We start from the raw sequence: 22315 nt of genomic DNA, 5'->3' as shown, positions 1-22315 counted from the left end.
TTGTAAATTAGAAGACACAATTGCATTCCAATATGGAACTGAAAGAGAAATACTGTTAATTTTAGCATGTATACTCTGAAAATCTCAGAATCTCATCTTACAGTTTTTCTATTCAAAAAAATTCTAGATAAGAACAGCCAATGTTACACTTCAAGATAATTTTATTTGAATTTAAGTTTTCATAACAAGGACCAATACGAAGGCACTAGAATTGCATGAACTGTGACTTAAAGCTAAGTTCAAGTGGGTACATAAGAAACACTTCCACAGCACTAGCAATAGTCTATGTCAAAAACTGAGTGAAGCCAGGCACAAGTGGCTCACACAAGTAATCACAACACTTGGGGTGGTTGAGGCAGAGGATCACTTGAGGTCAGAAGTTTGAGACCAGCCTGGGAACACAGCAAGACCCAGTCTCTACAAAATAAATTTCAAAATTAGCCAGGTATGGTGGCATGCACCCGTAGTCCTAGCTACTCCAGAGACAGGAGAATCATTTGAGCCCAGGAGTTCAAGGCTGCAGTGAGTTATAAACACATCACTGCACTTCAGCCTAGAGCAACAAAGCAAGACTCTGTCTCAAAAAAACCTCACACAAACAAACAAAAAAACTCCAAAAATATGTGATAGGTATTTATCATTTAACTTCAAAACTAACATATATGTAATATGTTGCTTTCAAAATATTTCATAGTAATAATACAGCTTAGTAAAAGTGAGTTAAATAAACATGTATATTTGAGACATTTAATGAGGTTGTAAAATATAGTACACCCCCATGCACGGTTATGCTTTCCATGGTTTCAGCTCCCTGCAGTCAACCGCGGTCCACCGTGGTCCAAAAATATTACATAAAAAAATTCCAGAAATAAATAATTCATAAATTTTAAATGGCAAGCCATTCTGAGTAGCATGACTAAATCTTGCACCCAGAGCATGAATCATCTCTTTGTCTAGTGTATCCACGTTGTATATGCTACTTACCCATTAGTCACTTAGTAGCCCTGTTGGTTATCAGATCAAAAAACATAGTACATACAGGGTTCATCCCTATCCATGATTTTAGGTATCCACTGTGGGTCCTAAAATGTATTCTCCAAGGATAAGGGGAAACTAGTATGTATCATTTTGAAACGGCAGTTACAAAAGGCAATACTGACCAAGGTAACAGAAAGTTATTTCTGTTCTCTAAGTAAAGCCAGATAATGTTTGGTTGCTTTGCCTATTTACCTCACAAGTTCACAAGCAAAGAAAAACTTTCTTGGGCCTTTTTTTTTTTTTTTTGCAATAGGGTCCTGCTCTATTGCCTGGTCCAGAGTACAATGGCATCATCATACCTCACTGCAACCTCAAACTACTGGGCTTAAGTGATCCTCCGGCCTCAGCCTTCCAAGTAGCTGGGACTACAGACACACGATACCACACCCAGCTAATTTTCTTAATTTTACGCACAGACAAGGTCTTGCTATGTTGCTCAAGCTGGTCTAGAACTCCTGGCCTCAAATAATCTTCCTACGTCAGCCTCCTAAGGAGCTAGGATTATAGGCATGAGCCACCATGCCCAGCCTCTTGGGCTATATTAATACAAATCAGTTCTGCTGTAAAGGTTCTTAACTGAGCTACTAAATCCCAATGTTAGCAAATTGGATAATGGATAGATTACCATCTTAAACCAGTTAAAATTATTTAATGTCTTTGCTTTGCTGGCAGTGGAAGAGATCAATACTTACTGAATCTTAAAGCTTAATTTTTCCAGTATCTAATGACTTTATCCCTTATAATTCACTTTCTAAGGAATAAACAAAGTGTAGTATGCAGTAGAAATCTGTTGAATAAAATAAGTAATTTTCATTACTTCTCAGTTCAGCATCAGCTCACATGCCAACATATAAGCTTGGTGGTTTTTTCTCAAAATTAAAAACACTTAAATTTTCAAGCTATTTCCATTTGAACTGATCCTTAAAACCTCTCCCTGGCATGGGTCTTACCATAATTTGCAGATAAGGAACCACAGGTTCACTGAGTTATATTCAGTTATCCCACGTATATTCTCCAAGTGCCTGCAAGTCACTATCTAGTCTTGAGGATACAGCAGTGAAAAAAACCCAAAAATCCCCACCCTCTGTGGATACTACATTCTAGTGGGAAAGAGAGACACTAACAAAATCTCTAAGATGTAAAGTAAATGCTTGGAGAAAAAGAAATCATTGGAGGAAGATAAGGTATATTTATGCTATCAGTAAAACTCTAGGTAATAACAAGTTGGCAGCAGATATCAGAACTCTGACACATAGGCTGAAAGAGCAGAATTACCAGATCCTTCAGAATCTGTCATTAACTAAATATTACACATTTCTATAATACTTTATCTATGTAAACCACTCTCTAAAAAGTAACTTTCAAAGCTGGACATGGTTACGTGTACTCAGGAGGCTGAGGTGGGAGGACTGCTTGAGCCCAGGAGTTCGAGGCCAGCCTGGGTAATATAGGGAGATCTCATCTCTTTAAAAAAAAAAAAAAAAAGTAGCTTTAAAGACGGTGCCATAGCAACATTTTATTTACAAATCCTTTCTACCGCTAAATCTCATTGTGTAAACTGACCCACCAAACAACAAAATTAAATAATCACAATAAACTAACAAAAATTGCTTTTTTTCCTACTTACCATAAGCATTGGGGAAGTCCCCAGGTCCTGGTCCGGGATAAAAAGGACCTGGCCCCGGTGGTTGAACTGGATACTGTTGTGGGGGCCCAACATAAGGAGGGCCACTATGACGGTACTAGAAAAAAGAAAGTATAGACATTTATAAGTATTATAAAGGTAGCTTACTACCAAAAATAAAGTTCTCTGGGTAAGAGAACGTTTAAATAAGGAAAAGCCACTGTATTAAACACGTCTAAAATGCTGCTTGCTATCAAGATGCAATGAAGATAAAGAAAAAGGTTCATCTTGGGTAAAGCCATACAGCGAATCAGTGCACAGGCAGACATCAGCTCACTGTAAAATGATATCAGGCCAGTAGTTTTCAATTACATTAAATGGTATCACAGGAACAGGATAATTACTGAATCCGGTTTATAGAAGCTGGTTGTGGGGAAAGGATGGGGGAAAGCTAGGAAATGAAAACAACTTCTCTGTCATCTTAGAAAATTTTAAATAAAGAGATATAGAAATATCTCCATACATTATGGAAAATGACAAAATGGCTAGACTTAAAACCAACAAAACAGTTCACACATCACCAAGGACCCACTCTCCCCCCAGCTCCTTCTGATGAGAATCTGGGCTAATTCCGACTCTATTGCTAAGCCACCCAGGCCAAGGGTTACTTACCTGTGGTATACAGTACTGAGGACCCTGGGGTACTGGGTACGGCATGGGCAGATGGTTAACCATCATGATGTGCTGATTGGCCTGATACACTGCAGTGGGTGTCTGTGCACCAGGACGAATGGAAGGACTGCTGTTTGGGATGGTAGCTCTAGGAGGCTGTATCTGAGGCCTCTGGAAAAACTGGGAAGGGCAGAAAGAAATTTTTTTTTTTTTTTACAAAGGGGAATATATAAATTGTACTATCTTGAGCTTTCTCCTTTTTTCCCACTAACAAAAGCCTGATCAACTTGAATTATAAATATAATATTCATGAAAAGAGAATAAATTACCTATGGCTGGCTTCCCAAAAAATACATCATTCTAGGTCAAGTTCTGATCAATGTCATCACACATTTGAAAATAGTAGGGAAATCTCAACTAAGTCTCACCTATTTTAAAATCCTGTACCATAAATATTTAATAATAATTTTAAAATGTATAATGAAATAGAACAAAAGGGATAGCTAGTGTCTTTCTAAAAGTTTTTCTGTTGTATAAAAGTATTGGCTCTTTCATAAAAAGTAGGTGGCTCATTATCAACTCATTAAAAATTAAAAATAGTCCCCTAAAAAACTACCACAAGTAATTTATTAAATACTTAGAAGAGCAAGAAATCTCTCTGAACATAAAATTTTTCATCCAAGGCATCAAGGTCAAGTTAAACGAAAACCATCTGCAGGGTTGTCACATGCTGAACTAAGCCTTATTTTTCAAAAAGTTGGCACAATTCCATACTAAACTGAACCCAATTTTGCTTTCTAGAACAGTTTGCAATAAAAGTAGAGAACTGAGACAGGCCTAAGAATGGTCTAGAATGAGCAGGGATCAAATCTCCCAAATAGCAACCCCTTTCTGTAGTTATTTATGTTCTCACTGCCGGTTTGAAAAAAAAAAAAAAAGCTTTGAAACAATATACCAATAGTAAGTTTCTAGTGTGAATGTACCAATTCATCAGCAATCAATCTCCTTGTAATAATAATAAGGAAAGAGTAATAAAGAGGCCATGCAGAACCAGTAGTTTGTTACCTGGATGGGTCTGAATCCTCCCTTCAATTATGAAGCAAGAAAGCAGCAGGAAACAGAAAGAAAGCCAATGGAAAAGCTTACAGATCAGTTGGAAGGGGTAGATATAGCATGCAGCTCAACAAAAATATCTTTCTATTGAGTAGTAAATAGGAGAAGAAAGACAACTAGAAAATCAGAATGACAAGTCTCCACTTGAGAATTCAAGCACACATAGAATCAAAGAATTACATTTAATTGAAAATAAATAAATCCCATGGCAAAAAAAATCTTCTAACAGTAGCCACAAGTTATAGCAGTGTGAAATGAGATGTCTGCTTGGTGGTAAAAGTACAGTTGGGACTACAGATTCTTATTCTTGCCTCTCATGAAGACCCCATTATATGATTCGGCATTATTTAGCATCTTTATGATCTATTCTCCATCTTGAATGGAGATAAGACTTACTAATAACAGTGTCATTTGTTATTCTAAAGTTTGCAAAAGTCCTGAGAGATAACTAATCTTTTCAATACATATCATACTCTTCATGACAGAAACTTGGTCTTTTCAGCTAATCAGGCATGTAAGAGGCCACTTATAGCTCTAAAACAGAGAATCTTAAAATATGGTCTAGCTCCAAAATATCCTGAATTGTCTCACAATTCCAGACGTGAGTGTTGCTACCAGTCCAAATAAAGGCAAGCTTTGACCTTTGGGCCCATTCAGGTCTTATCCTATCCTACTCTTAAGCATCAAGCTACCCACATAGATGGTGTAAGTAACCTCTCATCTTCTGCTCAAGTGGGAAAATTGGGATCTATGCCCAAGGCTCATCTCCATTCAGCCTTCATACCCCAGGGCAAAGAAAGCCCTAAAGAGATTAAGTCACAGAAAAGCAACAGACAGGTATAGCAGGAGAATGGAGTGAATGGGGGAATCCAATGCGGGAGTCCACAAAGAGTAGTTGATAGACAAGAAAAGAAAGCACTAGATGCAAAGTTGATAACATAGGAACCTGAGCTGGGGCTACAACTACAGCAACAGTCTTGTAGTAGTTATCTCCACTATACCAGTTTTGGTGACACAACAATTTTTGTTAGCTGCAAACAGAACACTGAAGCAGTAAACCTCCCATTACTAGACTTACTTCGCTTAATTACATAATAGACAGAATCTATTGTACATCAATGTATGTGAACTGTAAACACATTTCAGGGATAAAAAAACATTTTTATAACCTGGTTAATATATAAGGATCCACAAAAATGTTACACGCCTAAAGGACAGGAGAATCATTCATCTGCTCAACTTATTGAGCATTAACTAGATGTTAGATGCAGTGGCTACAAAGACTAGTACTGTAAGATCCTTCTCCATCAACTCTAGAGGGCAGCCAAGACAAGGAGAGTATCAAATGGACACAGGTGATAATCTACTGTGGCTATATTACCATCAAATTATGTCAAAGCACTCAGATATTGTCTGAAGAGACATACTGTCATATGGTGGTGAAGGGAGAAGAGAGAAAACTAACCCAGTAACTTATGTAAAGTAAGAAAAATAGATACAGGCAAAGTTTTCCCACAATTTTAAATAGTCTATATGTGAAGACTTTTCTTTCCTACCACTATTTTCCAACTGTTCTGGTGGGATTTTTAAGCAGCCTGTCCAGAGTTAACTGAGGTTACCTCTCATTCAAGGAGGTTTCTGAATAGTATAAAACTTTTCTTCAGTGATTTTTGAAACAGAAACAGTGTTTCTAATGATACTCCTAATATTAACATACAGCTGAGCCAGTAAAACACAAAATTTGTTGTTACACTGACATACAGTAATTTTCATATACTAAGATTTCAACTTTGAAGCTAGGGAGAAATGTATTTACACAGGCACATTAAATAACAACAGTAAAGCTTTATACAACACTTACTAGCTACCAGGCATCCACCCTAAACAGTTTACATATATATTAACTCATTCTCACAACCAACCTCTAAGGCAAGTGATTAACATGCCATCAGACATATGTAGAAACTAAGGAAAAAGGAGATTAAATTATTTGCTGCAGGTCCCCCATCTGTAATTTAAACACAAGTTCTAGGCATGTACTTTTTTTTTTTTTTTTAGACAGAGTCTTGCTCTTTTGCCCTGGCTAGAGTGCCGTGGCGTCAGTCTAGCTCACAGCAACCTCAAACTCCTGGGCTCAAGCAATCCTTCTGCCTCAGCCTCCCCAGTAGCTGGGAGTACAGGCATGTGTCACCATGCCCGGCTAATTTTTTCTATATACTTTTAGTGGTCCAGATAATTTCTTTCTATTTTTTAGTAGAGATGGGGTCTCGCTCTTGCTCAGGCTGGTCTCGAACTCCTGACCTCGAGCGATCCTCCTGCCTCAGCCTCCCAGAGTGCTAGGATTACAGGCGTGAGCCACCGCGCTCGGCCCTAGGCATGTACTTTTAACTGTTTACATATACTACCTCGTATGAAATGGAATATCACCGTATTTTCAAACAAGTATGGTCAGTCAAAAGAAATCTTTTCTTTAGAAAGGCTGAAGGGAATGTGGTGGAATCTTTAACCAACTATACTAATGGGTAGCACATCCCTCAACTATAACTGATTCCTGGTAAGAAAAATGCTCCACCAGTTACTTCGCGAAACTCATGTTAATCATTTAAGAACATAAGTTTGTTCCACTCACATGACTCTAAATCTTTATCTCCCTTAAAGTAATTAAAACTTGTTCATATGCTTTTACATCCTTGACACACCATTTTACAGACCTATTTTTACTCAACTTCACTTCATTAATAATTTTACAAAGACAAACAAGCTATCTGGAAATTGTTTTATCCTCTTGAAAGTACAGCATCACACACACAAACGCACACACATATACCAGCAGAGACTCTAATATCTGCAGGTTTAGAAAACCTGTAATGGCTAGAAATGCAAAGAACTAAAAACAGATGAATTCTCTTTTGTAGTCCTTCCTAACCACTCAATTGAAAATTGCATAATTAGATTTAATGGTAGTACAAGAAATTCAGATTCTCAGATGGGCAGGTATGGCAGTAAACCACACAGTATTAAAGGGAATGTATGACTGAGCTTTCCCAAACTGCTTGCAATCCTTCTGAATGAATTCCTATTCTTCTCAGCTGAGTGGTGAAGAATCATTACCAAACTCCTGGACTGAAGGACAGTACAAGCCATTTCGTCTATCCAACAGCCTAAAGTTTAAATGCCTTTTACAATATGGCCTTGGAGATATGAAAGTTAGCAACTCAAGGCACAAATCCTTTTCATAGTTAAATAGAGTTCTGATACTGCAAAAGTCTTCCTTCTCCTGGTCCCAAACTTTTCTCTCTATATCACCAACCACTTGCCCAATGTCTATCCCTAAAACGACAATGAAGTCAAATTGTTCTCCATAAGTGATAGACCTCTAAATTATCTGAAGACTGCCATCACTGCCAACTTTCAGACCACTGTCAATCTGATCCCATTGCTCAGTCTCACTAAACAGAGAATCAAACACGTATAACCAGGTGAGGTCTGCTCAGAATATACTTGGCACTCACTCAATAAACATTTGTTGCTGAATGAAAGGGCAAGATAACCTCTCTTAGTCTTGCCAACTATGATTCCATAATGAAATTAAGAATCACAGGAGCTCTTTCATCAGCCATATTTTTACTGCTTCTTGGTACTGAGTTATACTCATTTAAAACTTTCCAATCTTCTTCATACCTAACCGGCTAAATAAGCCACATTATTCACTTCTGTGTCTTAACTCTTACAGTTGTGCTCTGAAGCTCAGATAGGGGATTTTGTACTTTGTTCTTTTGCAAATTTATCTGGCTAAATTCAATCCATCATTTTGGATTGCACAGATTTTTTTTTTTTATTTTGACCATATCATGCAATGTCAAACTACATGACTATCAGAAAATTCGACAGAGATGTCATGTATACAAATCACAGATCAGGCCGGGCGCGGTAGCTCACGCCTGTAATCCTAGCTCTGGGAAGCCGAGGCGGGTGGATCGCTCGAGGTCAGGAGTTCGAGACCAGCCTGAGCAAGAGTGAGACCCTGTCTCTACTAAAAATAGAAATTATCTGGCCAACTAAAAATATATATACAAAAAAAAAAAAAAATTAGCCGGGCATGGTGGCTCATGCCTGTAGTCCCAGCTACTCGGGAGGCTGAGGCAGTAGGATCGCTTAAGCCCAGGAGTCTGAGGTTGCTGTGACCTAGGCTGATGCCACGGCACTCACTCTAGCCCGGGCAAGAAAGTGAGACTCTGTCTCAAAAAAAAAAAAAAAAAAAACAAATCACAGATCAAAATCCTGAAAAGGGGTAGACAGAAAAGAGAGAACCATGCATAAGGTAAGAATCATCTCCTAAACTTCATTTCAATTTGTTTTATGTCTTTTGTCTTTCAATAGTTTACTGGTATGCCAGGAGAATGGCAAGGGAAGATGATAGCTCTCATTTAAGGTAGTATTTTGGGCAGATGCAAAGAGGTAGGATACATTTAAAACAGAGGCTGAAGTTAGGGTACTCATGATTGCTTACTTTCCCAGGAATACTCAAGAAGCTAGAAGAAAAGCCTCTTGGAAAATCCTCCTACTAAAGATGCAGTAATTTGTACCATTACCCAAAGCTTCCTGGTCAAAAACACTGGTAATAAATGGTACTTAAAGACGCTGGTAATTATATCATTTTTCATGACTTTGCTCACTGAAAACATCGAAACACAGACATCTCTAACAAACTACATAATCAGAAATTCTCTGAAAACGACCTGTTCATTTTCAGCAAGTAGAAAAATCCCATTCAATCATATCTGCTTTTCCCATGTGGGGAAAAAACTCTCAGTACAGGCATAACTCATTTTATTGCACTTCGCTTCTTTATTGTGCTTCACAGATACTGTTTTTTACAAATTGAAGGTTTGTGGAAACCCTGCATCAAGAAAGTCTATGAGCACCATTTTTACAACAGCTTGTGCTCACAAAGGATTTATAATAGTACATAAACTTAGCTGACAGAGCAGTGGCAGGGTTAGAGACAACTGACTCCAACTTTAAAAAAGTTCTAATGTGAGTAAAATGCTATCAAAAAGTACCGCATGCTAATGAGAAACCTTTCGTGAAAGGAAGAGTCAATTGATGTGGCAAAACTTCACTGCCTTATTTTAAGACATTGCCATAGCCACCCCAACCTCCAGCAACCACCACCCTGATCAGTTAGCAGCCAACAACATCAAGGCAAGACCCTCTATCAGCAAAACAATTACAATTCACTGAAGGCTCAGATGATTGTTAGCATTTTTTAGAAATAAAGTATTTTTTATTTAAAGTACATACCTTTTTTAGACATAACGCTATTGTACACTTAACAGACTACAGTATAGAGGAAACACAAATTTTATATGTACTGGGAAACCAAAATATTTGTGGCTCACATTATTGAGATATTTACTTTATTGCAATAGCCTGGAGCTGAACCTGCAGTATCTCCAAGGTATGCCTGTACTTATTAATTTGTAAAGTAATAAAAAACATATCAAAAACATGCTTCTGAAATCCCTAGCTTTATGCAATATATTTAAGCCTACTATAAAGATAAACAGCAAAATTTGCATTAGGAATTTCTTTTTTTTTTTTTTTGGTGAATATCTTTTAAAAGTCTCAAGTACTCTTGAATGGTACTACTACGATTCTCTAAGTTACAAAGGGCCAAGATGTAAGGAATCCATATAATGGGATACCATTCAGGCAATCTGACAGTCTGCTAATTCACAAAAAAATTATAATGAAGGTTATTCCAGTCTAATTTTTTCTGTATTTCCCTGCATGTGTCAATATTATATAATTTAGGTTTCACTAAGAATCAGGAGATATAAGGCCTAGAGCTGAGTTGTCCTATACAGTAGCCACTATCCATATTTCAGTAATTACATTAAAAATTCCGTTCTTCAGCTGTATTAGCCATATTTCAAGTGCTCAAAAGCCACATGTGACTAGCAGAGCTACAGAATTAAACAGTGCAGGTACATAACATTTCCATCATCACAGGAAGTTCTACTACACAGTGCTACCCTAGAAGGTTACGTCAGGAAAAAGAGGTATTCTTCTGTTGGTTCATAAAGAGAGTCTGGGAAACAATCATCCCTGTAGACTACACTTCATTCATAGCTAGAAAATACTTGGGAAAAGGGGAAAGCCAGGCTATCTTACTGCTAAAGGAAACTGACACTTATCAAGGTCTTTACTACGTGCCAGACACTATGATAGGCCGGTACTTTATCCTTATAACACCTATAGGAAATAGGTGTTGTTATTATAACACCTCAATGTTATACTATGAGCATATTTTACCCATTGTACTGATAAGAAAGCTGAGGCCCAAGGATAATTTCTAGTGAAGCTGAAACTGAATGCTAGTTTTGTTGGCTCCCAACATATATTTTATTCATTACCTATGCTGCCACTTCTCGACTATTTGTGAACAAGATACCAGATAAAATTGCCCATCACTGACTTGCATAAACCTCCAAAAAATGTATGAGTTCTGGTCATAAGGCTCTATAGATGCTTGATCTGGTTTTTCCTGTTCATGTCCACTCAACTCTGATTTGCCAGGTCAGGCCCAAGAGGCAAGCCCCAAGCCTTAATTTATTATAATTTCCAAATCTAAGAAACTGCCCAAAGCAATATAAATATATCTCAATCAGGAATGTAAGAGAACAGCACAACTTTCAGTAGAGAAAACTTTAGGGGTCTCAATGAAAAAAATAACATCAACATAAAACAGCTGTTCTTTTTTTAAATTTTTTTTTGTTTTTTTTTTGCAAAAAGAACCAAACTACAACAGGAAAACATGCACAGTTTCAATGCTTGCCACCAGGTATTCCTTGATGATATATACTCTTCCTCCTCCTACTACTACTTCCGCTACCATCACTATCACCCCACATATTAGTTTTATGAAGCTCATTATTTGTCTATGGTAAATGCAATTGCTTTGAATACAGCACATTATTAAGCATTTGTGAAAACTATGTGAACCAGAATCATATATCAACAAATTACAAAATGTCTTTAGCCTATGAATACTTTTAAATATCAATTCCCTCGTATTTCTCATACTGAAAAGACTACTCAGTCATAGCATATAACCAGCACTTGATCTCTACTGTGAAACCGAAAAGTAAAATAAGGGCAGGAACAGAAGTAATTTAGTAAAAACTATACAAATTTAAATGACCAAACACATGAAATAAACACTATAAGCCAGAATCTAAATTATACCAAGTGGCTTGTTTTAATTCTGAGTGTACTTTCTGTTCTTTGAGTTTCTAGTTACCTTGGGATGTTCAAACATCAATGCAAAAATAGTTGACATACTTCTAAAGCCAAGAGTGTTTTACATATAAAATGACTTAGCATTTCTTGTTTTACGTTTGAAGAAAACTGTAATTCTTTTTTTTTTTTTTTTGGAGACAGAGTCTCCCTCTTTTGCCCATACTCGTGGCGAGTGCCTTAGCATCAGCCTAGCTCACAGAAACCTCAAACTCCTGGGTTCAAGCAATCCTACTGCCTCAGCCTCCCAAGTAGCTGGGACTACAGGCATGGGCCACCGTGCCCGGCTAATTTTTTCTATATAGTTTTAGTTGTTTGGCTAATCTCTTTCTATTTTTAGTAGAGACGAGGTCTCACTCTTACTCAGGCTGGTCTCCAACTCCTGAGCTCAAATGATCTACCCACATCGGCCTCCCAGAGTGCTAGGATTACAGGCATGAGCCACCACGCCCGGCTGAAAACTGTTAATTCTAAGAGCTCTTCAGATTATAAAATACAAAAAGAATAGAACATCCTTATTAATCTAGGGAATCCCTGTAAAAGACAAAAACTAATAGTAAGGAAGATGTGGCTGACATAGTCTTAATTGGAGCATAGTATTCCTGATTCGCAGGGACTGAAAAAAACTGCTTGCTCACCAAACAAAGTTAAAGATCGCCTAAATAAAAGTAGTTACAAGAAACATATCCTCTATAGCAGTTTCTTGGTTCTATTAAGAACAAAGAAAACGTTTGCCATTTAAAATCTTGTTATTTTTGCTTCACTTTAATTCAGATAGCCTCATTTTACATAGAAAAAATATATAGGTTCTAGATTACTAAACCGAATGATGATGTTTTCCTTTCATAAGCGATTACCTTCAAATAGCCTACCTGAATAACAGATATTCTCTGCAATGTTCACAGAACATACTTTGCATATTTTACTTAGCATCTACAAAAAGTTATATACTTGATATTGAACTTTAGAAACAACAATCATAGCAAACACCATCCAACATAAAATTATTTTTTAAAAAATAAGATCAAAGCATGAAAGCATATAAGTGATCAGAATGATGAGAAATCTGTACACTAGTCTCAAAGCTAATTTTAACCCTTGATTTATTAATAATTCTATCTGGCCAACGTATGCAATCATACATGAAAAAAACCATCTGTCCCTTCAATTCAACTTTACATCTTAACCACAACAAACCAAAAATATCCCAGGATGTAGATGCTTGCCCTTTGAAAGTATATTCTCTGTATATCACTCAATGTTTGTTATTCACTGTATGGCTTTCATTATACAACTCTCTATGTCCGGTTTTATAATATGAGCATCTCTTTCTCCATAGATTAGATCCGAAGAGAAGATCCTCTGAAATATAGATTCATCAGTGATTCCCAAATGGGAAATAGTATCACCTCCAGGGAGGGTATCTGGAAATGTACACTTGAGTTGTTTTAGTCTCTGTCACTGGGGGAATTCTACCGGCATTTACAGCCCAAGGGTTACTAAATGAACTGCAATTTACAAGGCAGTTTTTCATAGCCGGTTATCCCACCCAAAATGCTAATTAGTACCTATTCCATAATGAAACAAACCAAACTGGCCCCACATGGATGTAGAACAGCAACCCCTTCCTAATAATTTACCCTATACCACACACAATGCCAGTTGAGTTACCTCCTGAAACTGCAGAGCCAATTCAACCCCATGTCTCTCTCTTCCTGTATTTCTCCAAGATAACTACTGTTGCTACCTCAGTCAAGGATATAAACACCTTTACGTACTTAATTGTCTGTGGTATGATGAAAAGAATTTAACCGGTGTTTAAAAATGAAGGATACCAGAGAAAAAGGTGTCAGTGACCTTAATTTTCTGTATTCAAAATCGTTGCCCTGGATTTATGCTGCATCTCAAGAATTCATTTTCAAGAACTATTGTCAGAAAGCAATTATTTTTCTTACTAATGAATAAATAATAACTATAATACACATCTATGCTTCTGTTTTTTAAATAATTAAAACAAGCCATAATTTCACTAGCATCATCCTACAGCTAAAAGAAAGACCAATCTGCCAACACTGTATAGAAGCATATTACATGTGAAAAGTGGGGACTGAAATCATTGTCTTTTCTCACAAAGATTTCTTGAAGTTTTCCTTGCTTATTGGAATTATGGAGAGACAAAATGTATCATGTCTTCAAGGCTCATAAAAAAGTTTTTCTTAGAAAACAGAATTTCCTAAAGCTGACTATAAATACTTACATACAATATGCTAATTTGAGTACCATTGCTATTGAACAGAAGTGGTGTTCAGGCAACATTATTAGCAACTTAACATTTATCACTAACAGTCATTAAGAGATTGGCTACTTGTAATAAGAAGTAGGGCCTACGGCTGGGCGCGGTGGCTCACACCTGTAATCCTAGCACTCTGGGAGGCTGAGGTGGGAGGATTGTTTGAGCTTAGGAGTTCGAGACCAGCCTGAGGGAGAGCGAGACCCCGTCTCTACTAAAAATAGAAAAAAATTAGCCAGACAACTAAAACTATATAGAAAAAATTAGCCGGCATGGTGGTTCATGCCTGTAGTCCCAGCTACTCGGGAGGCTGAGGCAGGAAGATTGCTTGAGCCCAGGAGTTTGAGGTTGCTATGAGAGAGGCTGCCACGGCACTGTAGCCTGGGCAACACAGCGAGACTCTTGTCTCATAAATAAATAAATACATAAACAAATAAATAAGAAGTAGGGCCTGGGCTATATAGTAATACGGTTCTTGTTTCAAATTTCACCCATCATTCCAACAGTCTACACTGCAGACAATTTGTCAAAATAATTGTTACCAAAGATAATGTTAATTCCTTCTACTAACAGTCTGCCTTAAACCGTTGGAAATTATTTATGAAAAAAACAAAGTTTAAAAAACAAAAGCATGTGAACAAAGAAATTAAAGGGAGCCTTACATCACGGAGCTCAGAAAACATTTTTCCCCCTGATTCCTTCTCTGCACTTACTTCACAAATAAATAGTTTCTTTTCACTCTGCTTCTTTTCAATTATTTATTTATTTATTTTGTCAGAGTCTGGCTCTGTTGCTTGGGCTGGAGTGCAGTGGCACATCATGGCTCACTTTAACTTCAAATTCCCTGGCTCAAGTGATACTCCTGCCTCAGCCTCCCAAGTTGCTAGGACTACAGGTGCATACCACCACACCCGGCTAATTTTTTTAAAAAAATCTGTAGAAGCAGGGTCTTGATATGTTGCCCAGGCTGGTCTCAAACTCCCGGCCTCAAGCAATCCTCCTGCATCAGCCTCCCAAAGTGCTGGGATTACACACATGATCCACTGTGCCCAGCCTGGTTCTGTTTCTCGAGACTCCTCCAGGTTTCTCTCTTAGGAATATTTGGCTTGACCCTGGATTAAAATTTAAGCCTTGCCTCTATGGCCCTAAACTAATTTTTTTAAATTATAATCACTCTTTAAGGGACTACTATCTTTATTATCAGTAGCAGTAGTCATATATCCTGGATTCTTACTGAGCACCAAACACTCTACTAATCATTTTATCTGTATTATCTCATTTACTCTTCATCAGTTTTGATAGTATTACTGTCCCATCTCATTTCACAGATGACAAAACTGAGACTAAGAGCAATAAATAACTTATTCAAGTTAATAACAAAGAATCAAGCCTAGGTCTAGCTGATGCCAAAGTATAAGTTCCTAAAGCACTTTACAATACTATCTCTCAACACTAAAAACTACCCCTGAGTTTTATTTCTTTATGAAATCCAAAGAATAGCCATGTAACTCATATAACCAGCTGTTAGTTACCTTGCAAAGTACTTTTAGCAACTCACAATTTGCTCTGGCTTTACATCCTCCAAATTGGAAGGACTACATTTTGAGAATCAGAATCTTGCACATTAAATCACTCAAGATAAAAATGAAAGCCTTCAACTAAACAACATCCGTTTACTAAGAAATAAGAATTCTAGTTATGATACCACAGGTAAATACTGTGTTGTGCAACAATAACATTAAAAACAGCTACCATTTATGGACTACTTAGTTTGTGTCAGATACTTTATATACATTATCATTAGTTAAGTGGGTCATTTCCCCCCATTTTACATATGAAGAAACTGAGGCTCAGAAAAAGAATTGTTTAATGCAGCTGCTTACAAGGTAGAGCTGGTGATAGGAACACATATCTGTCAGACATTAAAGCTAGGCTCTTTCTATTGTAGCAGGAGAAAATGTTCCATAACACTTCATAAAAAAGTATTAGGGGTGGGGAGGCCCTGCAAGTCTTTCTGTTTCTCCCATTCTGCCACCTTTAGTAGATTCTTGCTGAATAGTGTACTGTTGGCATATATATTTTAAAAATTTTAATTTATACAATTACTTCATTTTAAAAAACCAATAGGCTAAAAGTATTAAAATATAATAAGATACCTATTTTCTATGTATCCTAAGAATAAAGACAATTCTATTCATCATATGAATATACATTATTGTTAATCAATTCATTGTTAGGTCTAAGTTAGTAACTGAGATTAAGTGGTTTTAGAAATACTAATGCTACTATATATACATCAATACAAGTTAAGTCATAATGTTAACAGAAAACCCTTAGAATGTTGCCTGCTCCATTCAGTTAAAATTAAACTTAATATAGATATCCACAAAATCTGTAAGGACTTAATATATCTAAGCTTTTTAAGGTTGTAAAATTATAAAGCAATCTCTTTTTGGAAAGAACAAAACTGTAGTATTTTTAAATTGTGCCATAAACATAAGCAAACGGGTTTGTTAAGAACAAAATGCAGTGAAATTAGTGAAGGACAAAAGGAATTGAATTATATCAGACAGAAGCTACTCTTGAAAAGAGTAACTTGAGTGGTTCCATGGGATGGCAGCATTCTAAGAGTCAGCAGCTACTAAAGCCCCCACCTAATTAGTTAAGGGTGATAGTGAAGGGGCAAGGGTACAGTACCTGATGATGGGCAGGTCGAGGCCCCGCTGCAAACTGAGAAAAGGAGGGAAAACAAACACAAAAGGAAAGGCACAAAGAGTCAGAAACACCACAACAAAAACCAAAATGTCACACAATATGCCAAAAGAAAAAAACCCACAAGGGGGAAAAAAAAAACACAAAACAGTCAAAGCTTTGCTGCAGGACAGTGACAGACAGGTACTAAGATTCAACAGGTTAACACCACTACCAGGATAGTTTGTCATTTATCAGCTGGGAGAAAAACAGCTAAGCTGTTAGGGCACTTTATGATGGGAATATTTTAAGAAAAAAAAAAAAAAAACCCTAAAATAAGGCAAAAACAAGTTTGAAACACTAAGTGGTTATATTAATATAAACATATGAAAATCAAATATGTTATATGTAACTGATATAACTGGAGGAAATAAGAAATGTTTTTACATTACAAGAAATAGCCAGGAGATAACTGTAAAGCCCAGCAGGAAATAACAAATGTAATAGGACTAATTGCAAATTTTCTTAGGTTAAATGGAACATCTTACACATGAAATGGAAGTTTCAATATCTTCCTTTACTTCTTAGAATCAAAGAATAAAATTTTACGATTATATATACATATATATATTTGAGTTTAAATGCATAACTTGTAAACTTTAATACCGGCATGTCAAGGCAAACAGCTAGTAAAGAACATGAGTCTTTAACATGATTAATCAAAGTGGTACTATTATATGCTCAGGAAGAAAAGAAGAGTCAATAAGTCATATCTCTCAGTTACTATTTGTAGACAACAGCAAAACACCGTACACAAGTACCTATTGCTCTCTGAGAATAAAAGCAAAACAAAACGTAACTCAAAGAGTACTTTAAAGTGGATAATATAAATCCTAATTCTTCCCCTAACTCAGAATGGAAGAAAAAGCTTTTTCACCCATGAAATTTTCATTGCTAAACCTCTAAGATCAAATATATATGTTCATCAGAGCAAAATTTAGCTCCCAATACATTTTAACTAAAGAAGACAGAGAAAAATATTGAGGTATGTAGATCCATAAACTGGCCACTAATACATTAACTACTATAATGTAAACCACCCTCTTGAATAGTGAAAAAAAAATATTGAGAAAGCAGTTTTGAATGTAAACCATACAGGGTTTTTATTTAATATACTTATGGAACTAAAATATATATCCTTCAGTTGTTTTATTTCCTCCATATAGCCTTCCTTTTGTCAGCTTATCACTACAGGTGAATTAGACTAAAGATTAACTAAGAAATAATCCCTCATGCTCAGATTTAAATTATGTACAACAGTGATTTGCAAGAGATTTGGAATTATTTCCCCAATTGCCATTATTTCATATTTTAAAATTTCAACAAATTGCAGCAGATCACATGGCCACAATGTAGGAGACAGCTGAAGAGTGCTATCAAGAATTCACTGTGGAAGCTAAAATGTCACCTACTGTTCAAGTAATGAAAAGTGTTTTAATGACTTACATGCCTAGGGTATGTTAGGTCAGTCATCATATTTGGCTAATCAGTGTAATACAGTTTTTCAGAATGATGATAATTAGTGGCTATGGTTTTTGCAGAAAGTTTTCTCTTCAAAGAAACAGGTCTTGTATTTTCAGTTTTCCAATTAGGATAAGAAAACAGATCATACCTCTACTACAGACATCAAGTTTCAAGAATAGGCAATACCACTTATGTGCTATGAAAGTAGGGGGTGTGAGATGTTTCTTTGTGATACTTTTGAAGAAAATAGGAGAGAAGGGCCAAAAAAATTAACCTGAGTACAGCAGTACCTGTCTTATCACTGTTCCACAGAAAGGTCCCATTTCTAAGGCTCTAAAATAAAAGATGAAACTTTATACATTTAGAATGTTCCAGTCAAAAGAGAACTTTCTATGAACAAGAGGAGTACCTTATAAAATTATACATATACAAAAATAAAAACAAAAAAAAAATCACAACTTAAGTTAGTGGGAAAGTGCCCTGGGAAAGTACCCTAGTCTATTTTGCACTAGTCACCATTGGCTATTGAGTTTTTCATTTGAAATGAGAATAGTCTTAATCCTATGGGTAGCTGTAAGCAACAGAACAAACTGTAGTCGCTGCTGGCTCATATCAACAATAGAAACTTTTGTTTCTTTCATCTTTTTTTTTTAGAGGGATCTTTAAGATGGTGAGGACTGTAGATATAAAGGAAAGCAGCCTTCTGTGAACTTGGATCCAGTGTTAATGCCACCCACCCACTCACTCACTCACCCTTTCTGTGCACAGTTGTTAACTGAGCATGGCCAACATAACATTCATGTAATTTTGGCACTCAGCACCACAAAATATGAAAATAACCAAAGGTTATAGTTACTGCAAAAGCCAAACTATCCCCCCTCCCAATTAAGCATTCAACGGCTTCACTATTTAAGACAAGCTATTTAAAAATAAACTGTTTAAAAAGTTCCACTACAACAAGAAAATGGAATAGACAGGAAGCTTATTAGTATTTTTTTTATTTTTTAACAAGATTTTCTTTCCACATTATGAATTTAACTAAGATACTAAATATCAAATAGAAAAACAGGCACAGAGATAACCTGAAGCAGGGAAGGGGGCCATTGAAGCCAGTTGGATTGCAAAGGCAGCTGTCCAGGGAAGAACAGAAAAGCCTAAATTGTGCAATTGCCAATGGCCTATTAATGCAGAAATAGAATGGAGTAAGCATTAGCTGCTCTACAAAGCCACAGGAAGAGGCCTTTCCTTAGTGTAACACCTTACCTCTCCTCACCAGTTGGGACAGCTGTGAGATGGATGAAACTAGACTATGACAACTTGGGATGTAAACAGAAAATGCAATCCTGCCAAATTTCATACCCCAACTTCACCCTCCCAGCACCAACACAAACAAAATAAAGAAAATTGAACCCAAAACAACAAGCAAGAGTAGTCTGGGGTCTGCTAGTCTTGCACTTGTTTTGGGGTATGTAATGGAATGTTATGTGTGTGGTTTTTAGTAATGGGGGTGGTAATGGTCACTAACAGAGCAGATGGCAAAACTGCATAGAGGACAGTATCTGAAGAGTTTATGACCACAGAAAAATGGCTGACAACTACAGACAATTTCCCCTTTGATATTCAATTATAAAATTGAAAGGGGTAAAAAGAAGCCTTGAAATTTATCTTTTGAATTCAAATTTATCTGAAAGGGATAACTCACTTCAAGTTTAAAATAAAGAAAAGTCTACATCCCAAATTATTCCTATCTAATTCCCAATAGAGAAGACCCACCCAATTTGTTATTCTTTTTCCCACTATGCATGGCAGAAACTGCCATGCTAGGTTAGACTTTCTGAGAGGAAGCAATCAACACATTTCTGTTCATCAGCCAATAGATGGATGTGGTCAAAAATAATGAGTGCCAGAGGCACCACTGCCTGCAAGAAGTACAGTTTGTTATATTGCTTACAATGCAGTATTTTATCCAGCCTCTTCCAGCCAAGGACCTGTAAACGGGAGTCTGTTCCAAAACCTTCCTCCTCTTCCAGTTGTCTGTGCAATGTATTGGCACTGTTCTGCTGGGCTGTCAAAAAAACTGGTTTAGAGATGCAGCTCTTCAGTCAGGTTTTGAGCCAGTTCTAACCATGTAAATTTAATTCTTTCTTTTTTTCAATAATTAGAAAAGGGGTTGTGGGGTGGGGAAGAGGGCCAAAGAATTCTTTCCAATAAGAGCTTACCATAATATTCCATGTTCAATGATTAGAACCGGGGCCTATCTAAATTGATCTGTGAGATCTCAGGCCCACTCGAAGCACTCAAGTGTCCACATACCCAAACCACTCTCAGAACAAAACTTGCATCAGACATCTTGTTGACCATTTCAGCAAAAAAAAAGACACAAGCAAACAGGCAACTAGGACCAAAGTCCCACCTCCTAAAATGGTTCCTCCACCCACTGGGGAGAACCAGGATCTAAGAACAAGTATTGGAGAACAGGGTGACAGGGAAAAGGAAGATAGGAAAAGGGTAAGAAAGAGTACATTTTGGTGCAGCCTATGTTCTCCTAGTTCTTTGAGTAAGTCTTATGGTGCATTTCAACAATTCTAAGTTCATGCACAAAACCAAATAAACAGGAGGAGCTAATGCAATGAAGTATTCCTGCACTCCAGGCAAAAAAGCAGGGGTAGGGAACAAAAAAGAAGATTCCCGTATTCTGAAGAATACACAGAGCTAGGGTACAAAGAGGGATGTGAGATACACAATGTGAGATGTTACAGAAGCACCTTCTAGCCAAAGGTAATCATGCAGGGCAGGAAACGACGTTCTAAGGAATGGACACCTGAAGCCACTGTACACTTGTGAAAACAGAAGGATGAACCTTAAGTAAATCTGCAGCCTTTGTAGTACTTATTGCAATCCATATAAAGGATGAACAAAGAGGATGACAGCATTTATACTTATGTGACAATTTATTTACCACTTGAAGAAATGAATACACCCACTGGTATATGTCATGCATATATCCACACTGTCAAATTGTTAGAACTGATCTAGTGACACTGATTCAGAAGTCTTACTTCCCAAACCACTGGAATTTGAAAGTCTAATTAGTAAAATTCAATTTACTTATATAATCATTGTACTTTACCCTTCTTCTGAATTAATAGTACAACTAACAAATTAAGAGCTAAAGTGAAGTAAACTTGAATGCTAATAAACTTTAAAAAGAAAATCAAGCCACAGAAAAGTAAAAAAAGATTACAAGCTCCACCTCGCTTTTTCTTAATTAATTTAAATTAAATTATTCCTATAGGTATGGTCTGGAAATGCAAAGCTAACTAATAATAGTAGTATTAATAATAATAAAAAAATCATCTTTGAAACAAACTTCCAAAATCCAGTAAAAGTATCTGCCAAAGGAACCCAAGCCACTACACACACAAACATAGGTAGAGAAGAGTATCTAGAACAAGCTTTTGCTTACTTACCGGAGAACGGGTTTGAGGTTGTGAATTCATTGTCTGAGGGGCTTGAGGGTACACCAATGTGGTTGGACCTGCATTCTGTCCAGAGGGATAAGGGGTCTGTCAAAGAATGGCAAGAACAATATCATATTTTGAAAAACTGAGAACTCAAAGATGTTTTTTAAAAGTTTATAGAATGATTATTAATGTATATTACAGATCTTTTAAAAAAATTTTAACTTTATCACAATATTCACGAACTCAGAATTAGTGAAGCATTTTTTCAAAGTTATTGTAAACCTCCTGATAAAATGACATCAGCAAACCAAAGTCTAGGTGCAATTATTATTTTATTGGTTTCTTTCTTGGTCCTTTGAGGCATTTTATTTGTAAATACATATTACGTGCCTAGGAAAATAATCCCAGGATTTTCCCCCCTACATATTTTCATCTTGCCTCTTTGTGGTCCATAATGCCAGCTAAGGTTGCAAGTACAATGAAACCAAACTGACGGATGGGAGCAGATTATTCTGTCATTTTTCTAGTCTTTGAGTTGCACATCAAATCTGGAGCTGATCACTCCACATTTGTTTAACCTGCCTTGAGGTTCACAAC

At 36.7% G+C, this 22315-nt stretch overlaps 1 protein-coding gene across 12 annotated transcripts in view; it reads right to left on the bottom strand.

Annotated features, from left to right (window-relative positions):
- EIF4G3 (eukaryotic translation initiation factor 4 gamma 3) overlaps positions 1-22315 on the bottom strand; it is a 321219-nt gene that overhangs the window by 152214 nt on the left and 146690 nt on the right. For 6 of the 12 annotated variants that reach the window (XM_045548492.1, XM_045548497.1, XM_045548500.1 and 3 more), the window contains 5 exons: positions 21725-21820; positions 20206-20319; positions 16737-16769; positions 3335-3514; positions 2666-2780 (listed from right to left, as the gene is read on the bottom strand). In XM_045548492.1, coding sequence (XP_045404448.1) covers positions 2666-2780; positions 3335-3514; positions 16737-16769; positions 20206-20319; positions 21725-21754 — 472 coding nt within the window. In that variant the 5' untranslated portion in view covers positions 21755-21820. The remainder of the gene's footprint in view (positions 1-2665; positions 2781-3334; positions 3515-16736; positions 16770-20205; positions 20320-21724; positions 21821-22315) is intronic. The other 6 variants (XM_045548498.1, XM_045548499.1, XM_045548502.1 and 3 more) reach the window with 4 other exon arrangements.

Source organism: Lemur catta, chromosome 3 (assembly GCF_020740605.2).
Source record: "Lemur catta isolate mLemCat1 chromosome 3, mLemCat1.pri, whole genome shotgun sequence".
In the NCBI taxonomy this organism is placed as follows: domain Eukaryota; kingdom Metazoa; phylum Chordata; class Mammalia; order Primates; family Lemuridae; genus Lemur; species Lemur catta.
The sequence above is the reverse complement of the archived record's forward strand: the minus strand, read 5'-3'. Positions and strand labels throughout refer to the sequence as shown.